Genomic DNA, 6,340 nt, shown 5'->3' with positions numbered 1-6,340 from the left:
CAGCTCGTAAACAATTTTTGAAGAAGATTTTTGTTTGTAAAATTCTTGGTTTTCGAGCAAAAAATTAAAAAGTGATTTTCCAAAAAGGGTTTTTTTCCAAAAATTTTGCAACGCCTTTGAAAATATTGTTCGTAGCTGCTTTTTGAGCTCGTGAACAATTTTTGACGAATACATTTTTTCCGGCATAAAATTCTTGGTTTTCGCAAAATATATTTTTGTATTTTTCGAAATTCTCCGGGTAATTTATGTGGGAAAAACCAAAAAACCCAAACACTCTTAAAGCGCCCCGCTGCAGCTCTGTGATTCGTCACTTTGGAAAAAAGGCAACATTACTTCTCCGTGCGCCACAGTGCCTCTATCCAGCAGTGTTGCCAGAAATCCTCCCCAACTTTTCGATTATAAGTTCTTGGCATTTTTTTCAAAAAAAAAATTTGCTGCCTCTCATGCACGCTCTGGACATTCGGCACATTTTGGCAACAGTCAATTTTGTCTAAAAATTCCCGGTTGTCCAGGAAAAATATCAAACGTCCCACTCACATCCATTACGCACCCAAGTGAGCCAACCTTCCAAATCCCCCCAGGAAAACCACCATTGCTCCATCCTCAATGTTTATTAGGATTTTTTAAATATTTGTATATATATTTATATATGTACAACACACAGAATCCATATAGTCTTAAGTACAATGTTTAGTACACTTTACACTGGTAAATAGTGGGGGGCGCCAGCCCGATAATTTACAGAATAAACATTCAAATTTTCAACAAAAACATATCTATATATCACAAAACCGAGTTCCTTAACTTTACAGTGTTGCCACCTATTACCGCTTTAAATATGTATGTACATGCAGAAGAGATGATGTTTATATAGCAGGATATAGATGTATGTACAAAAGGGGGGCGGGGACTATTTTCGTTTGACAACAATGGAGGAACGTTTTGATTTTTGCGGCAGCGCCACCTTCAGGCTGAGTATACGGGTATATCAGGCTCAATCATATAGCGTATACGCTGAAGGTGCCCCTTTAATGGGGTGAGGTAGCGGGCAATTGTACAATAATCCCCTTGGTTTTTGTACAATTTTCGTTCGACTAACACTAGCCCCCGAATGGGGGTAAAAAGTACCTAAATCTGCATCTACGGTGGAAAGACTTGGTAGCGACCGCCCTCAGTTTGCGGGCCATAAAATGTTCACTAATTAATCGGGAAGGGCTGGGGGACGCCGAAGTGTCGCCGGAGTGACGCCGGAGTGATGCCGGAGTGATGCCGGAGTGACGCCGGAGTGATGCCGGAGTGACGCCAAAGTAAAGCAGGTCTTCCGGTTCCTCACGCCCTCCAACTTCGAAGGAAACGAGCGGTTTTTACCGCACTTTGCCCGATCGGCAATTGCGGGATCGTTGGCGACGGGCGCCGCACAGAATGCGCTTGAACGCCTGGCGAAACTCCGGATTGAAGATCGTGTAGATGACCGGATTCAGCGTCGAGTTGAAGTAGCCGAGCCACAGCGCAAAGCTCATGATGAACTCGCTGATGGTGCAGGCGGCGCCACAGAGCGGCATCAGCAGCGCCAGAATGAAGAACGGCAGCCAGCACATCACGAAAGCGCCGGTTATGATTGCCAGCGTTTTGGCCGCCTTCCGCTCCCGTTTCGCCTCCAGGCTCTCTTTCTTGTCCCGGCGGGACTGCGTGTGTTTGTCCCGCGGCACACTAAGCGCCGCTCGGGACGCGCGCTCTTTCTGCTGGACTTCTGCCTGCAAAATCGCACATTAATCACGCCAGGCCGCGAGTAACTCAGTGTTGGCGCAGTGGTTGCTGCGCCAACTCAGTGCGCCGGCACAGTAACTCAGCCGCGTTGCTGGGACTGAGTGCTGACACATTAGCGCGCAGATATTTTGGGAGATTATTTTCATTCAGTTTGTGACAAACGTCTGATTAAAAAAAAAAATCTGGCCGAATTTTCATCCGAATTTTTCAGGTGAAGAAGCCTGAGGATGGGTTATTTTCGAGATCTGTCCTGCTGTTTCGGGCAGTTTTCGTTGCCTTCGACCACTAAGGCCTGCACAGTGAAGTTTGACCGCGATTTGATTTGGCACAAATTCCCTAAATTGGGGAATTTTTTTCCGAAAATTAGCCCGCAATTCCAAAAACATCCAGTAACTCGCTTATTCGGCCATTCAGGTGAAAAGTCAACATCGGCTTTTTTGGGCGCGTTGTCCTCCTCTGTCCAGCGGCGTGTCCAGAATGTTTCCAACGTTTTTAGTTTTCTAAATTTTGAAGTTTTGTTCAATTTTTTGGTGGCTATAAGCTGCGAAAGGACAACCTCAACTTAAAAATTCGTCAAAAGTTTGCACAAAATGCCACTCAACGCCTAATTGGGTAGTCCATTACGGACACTTTATCACACAAACCTGCGTAAGAAGAACCTTTGTCAAGGCTCGTGGTTGGGAGTAACTGACCTATGAAAATGAGTCTTCAGGTTGGTGGCCATAAGCTGCGAAAGGACAACCTCAACTTAAAAATTCGGCAAAAGTTTGCACGAAAGGCCACTCAACGCCTAATTGGGTCGTCAACTTAGGACACTTTACCACACAAACCTGCGGGACATTCCCCAAAAGTGCGCCGAAACTCCAAGAATGTCCTTTGGAGGAAAAGCAAATATAAACTTTTTATATTGTTCGCCCACGAGGTTTGAGCAATTGATGTGAAAACCCCCACTGTGCGGCCGGCGCGGTCCAAAGCCAAGTGCAGGGGGAGGAGCTCGACGCAAGCCCCGCCCCCACATACCTTGTGGCCGCTATTGGTCGACGACTTGTCCGGCGAAAGACTACTGGACACGATCAGCACCTGGTGGGGCGTGCCCTCGCCAGTGGGCGGCCTGGATATGGTGAACGCGGTGGTTTCCTCCTGGAAACCCTCAATTAGTCCCCACAATCACACGCAGACAGTCACCCACCTCCTGGTCGTTGCTGCTGGTGGGCTCCTCATGCTCCTCCAGCATCTCCATGGTGGTGGTCGACTGGCCCTCCATCATCACCAGCGAGCTGACCAGCGCCTCCGCCGACGGGTTCTTCTCCGCCGACTTCTTCACGCGCAGGAACCGGCGCTTGCCCAGGAACGTGCTGGTCAGCCTGAGGTAGACGATTCTACAATTTCCGTGCAGCCTCTGTCAGCCTCACCCACACTCACCGGCTGTTGTTGTTCGTTTTCTCGCTGGTCTGGACGTTCTGCTGCTTCAGCTCGCGTCGCCTGCGGATGCGGTTGCGGGCCGCCTGGAAGATCTTCCAGTAGAGCGCGAAGATCACCAGCAGCGGCACGTAGAAGGTGGAGCTGGTGGCGAAGATCTGGTACTTGACGTCCTGGCTGACCAGGCACTGTTTCTTCACCTCGATCCGGTAGAGGTACTCCGGGTCCTTGAACTGGGGGATCTGGGGGGCGAGGGAGACCACCAGAGCGATCACCCAGATGATCACGATCATCACCCCGATGCGCTGACTGTTGCGCATGTGGATGTAGTCCACGTTGGTCACCGCCCAGTACCTGCGCATTCGTCCCCATCTGGGCCACTGCGTTTAGGGGGGCGCAGACTCACCTGTCCAGGGCGATCGCCACCAAATGGAGAATGGAGGCGGTGCAGCAGAGCACGTCGATCGAGGTCCACATGTCGCACAGCTCGGGCCCCATGATCCAGTTGATGTTCACCTGGAACCAACCGAATTCACCTTGACACCCGCGATCAGTCAACGTCACTTCCCCCCCCCAACTGGCAAAATGCTGTTCGGCTACTCGGTCACGCAAAATGCCGGCGAAGCGGCGGAAGAGCTGCCGAACAACGAGGCGGAATTCTTCAACGCCAAGACTTTCCTGCAAACGGCCAGCGGCAACACCGGCGACAACCTCTACGACCACCTGACCGAGGTGCTCAACCGGATCCTGGCGGAGCGGCCCGAGAATGTGATCGACTTCTTCGAGGAGTACAGCCGCAAGGTGAAGGAGCGCCGCTACCGCCCGCTGACCGACCGTTTGGAGGACTGCTACATCACGCCCGCCGCCTTCGAGCTCGCCTCCCACATGCTGAGGGCGCTGCGCCCGCTGCCAGCCCCCGCCCCCTCCACCTTGGACCCGGAGGACCTGGAGCTGGCCGACATGTCCAGGAACAACCTGCTGGAGATGCTCTTCTATCTGGAACAGGCGGGGNGATCGCCTCCATCCGCTTCTGGGGGAAGGTCCTGGGGACCTTCCAGAACTACCTGGTGCTGGAGGCGGAGCTGAAGGAGGAGGAGTATGTGCGGCGGAACGAGGAGTTTGCGGAGCAAACCGCCCAGCTGCCCAGCGCCCCGATGAGCCAGCTGGACGAGGCGCTGGCCCACCTGTCCCTGGCGGGAGAAGGGGCAACTTCCAAAGTCCCCAGGGCCCTGCCGGCGGAGCCCCAGATCCACTTCCTGCCTCCGGCGGAGGCCCCCATGGAGCCCTCGGGCGTGGGCCTCAACAAGAAGGCCTACTTCGTGTGCCCCGGGATAGGGGAGCCCTGGACCGAGCTGCCGGACGTCTCCCCACAACAGGCAACCTCGCAACTCCCACCCCCCCCAGTTCCTTTTAAACCCCATTCCAGATCCGAGTGGCGCGCCAGATCCACAAGGCCTTCAGCGGACGGTTGGACACGCCCATCCAGACCCACCCAGAGTTCCCCGGCCAGGAGAGGCACCTGCTCAGGGCGCAGATTGCCAGGATCTCCTCGGCCACCCTGGTGGCCCCTCTGGGGTTCTACACCTTCGGCGCAGAGGAGCTGGGGGAGGGCGCCGAAGAGGAGGNCAACAGGGTTGAGCATGCGTTCCCTGCTGCAGGCAGCAGGTGGGGAGCCGAAAACCGTCTACAGCCCCAACCCCCACTACCAGCCCCCCGCCCTGAAGGATCTCCTGGACTCGTCCATGTCGTTCTGGGTGCACACGGCGCCCTACATTCTGCCGCAGGGCAGGACCAGCTGGTGGGCGGAGCCCCAACCGTACAGGGTGTCCCCATGAGGGGACACCCTGTAGGGGGCAGCTAAAAGTAACCTGCCCCTATACCAGGTGGAACCCCGGGCCCGACCTGGAGGGCGCGGGCGATGAGGAGGACGAGGGCGAGCAACTGGGCGAGGAGGAGCAGGAGGAGGAGCCGAAAGCCACGCGGGTGGAGCCGGAAAGCGGGCCGCCCCTTCTCACGCCCCTCTCGGAGGACGCCTCCCTGGAGACCACCAATCCGTGGACGGTGCGCCCCACCGCCAGCGTTCTGGACATGTTCTCCTTGGCGGTGGTGCGCTCCAACCTGTGGCCTGGCGGCCACGCCCTTGCCACGCCCACCAGCGGCTTCTACAACGTCTACATAGGCGACGGGCTGAAGTACATGCAGACCAACTTCACGCCGCTGCCTCTGCCTGCTGTGCAGCAGGAGTATCCGGTGGGGCCGGAGGTTCTGGAGGTGTTGGACCCGTCCGGGCAGGAGGAGGAGCAGTGGCGCATCGACCACTTGCCCAAGCCGAAACTGCAGCTGGGAGAGGGAGGCGAGGAGGCCGAGCCCGAGCAGGAGGAGGAGGAGGAGGATGAGGAAGAGGACGACGAGGACTAGTTTTTATGGAAAACTGCAGTTGTTGTGTTACGTTAATAAATAACTTGCGTTGTGGGCCGCCACTGTTCTGGATCGAATCTGGATAAGGGCTCATAAATAGTGCGCATTATGGACGCAACGTTTCAAGAGGCGCAACTGTTGAATTTTCATTTGGCCAGGCGCAAAAATGCCGGGACGGGGCCATATTTTACTGGCGAGTGCCTTGAGGGGTTTGCGGATGATTTGAGGCTGTGTTTTTGCCTCCTGGTGGTCCGAAAGCAGGCAAAATGCGATTTTTGCCTGCGAAACTAGCGGATTAAGTTGCGTTGTTAAAGCCCCCAAGTCAAAAAAATCTTCAAAGGCTCTTGCAAAAATTGCCAGTCGCACGCCTGATTGAGGACGAGCTCTTGAAGAGAACGCGGGTAAAGTGACCTTAGCAAAGGCTCCAGATGGGCAGTTGCTGGCCATCGAACGTGAGCCTTCGGGCTAATAACAACGAGCTCTTAGAGGATCGAGAGAACTTAAAAATTCGCCAAAGGCCCGCGAAAAAAGCCGCTAAAGGCTCAACTGTCCCAACCATTAAACGGTGCTAAAGCGACCTTTGCCCAGGCTCTAGATTGGGAGTGACTGACCTTGGAAAGTGAGTCTGCAGGTTGGTGGCCATTAGCTGCCAAAAGACAACGTCAACTCAAAAATTCCCCAAAGGTTTCCAAGAAAGGCCACCCAAAGCTCAATCGGGCTGTCAATTAAAGACACT

At 54.3% G+C, this 6,340-nt stretch overlaps 2 protein-coding genes across 2 annotated transcripts; one reads left to right on the top strand and one right to left on the bottom strand.

Moving 5' to 3' along the window:
* Positions 1-608: 608 nt before the first annotated feature.
* On the bottom strand, positions 609-3,702 carry LOC125503091 (5-hydroxytryptamine receptor-like; the record flags this gene model as incomplete). The annotated part of the gene is given in 5 exon segments (XM_048662919.1): positions 609-1,754; positions 2,788-2,907; positions 2,957-3,146; positions 3,190-3,540; positions 3,593-3,702. Coding segments are annotated over 5 exon segments (1,161 nt in total), but the record flags the coding sequence as incomplete, so codon positions are not given.
* A 69-nt stretch (positions 3,703-3,771) lies between these two features.
* Positions 3,772-5,604, top strand: LOC109534030 (radial spoke head protein 4 homolog A). Its single transcript, XM_048663058.1, has 5 exons — positions 3,772-4,191; positions 4,245-4,562; positions 4,613-4,819; positions 4,896-5,002; positions 5,070-5,604. The coding sequence occupies exons 1-5, from the start codon at positions 3,772-3,774 to the stop codon at positions 5,602-5,604; spliced, it is 1,587 nt and encodes a 528-aa protein (XP_048519015.1).
* The last annotated feature ends 736 nt before the right edge of the window (positions 5,605-6,340 follow it).

This window comes from Dendroctonus ponderosae, unplaced genomic scaffold, assembly GCF_020466585.1.
Source record: "Dendroctonus ponderosae isolate FM_Combo_2020 unplaced genomic scaffold, Dpon_F_20191213v2 Dpon_F_20191213_12, whole genome shotgun sequence".
Classification (NCBI taxonomy): Eukaryota; Metazoa; Arthropoda; class Insecta; order Coleoptera; family Curculionidae; genus Dendroctonus; species Dendroctonus ponderosae.
Note: the sequence above shows the minus strand (reverse complement) of the source record. Positions and strands in the feature narration are given on the sequence as shown.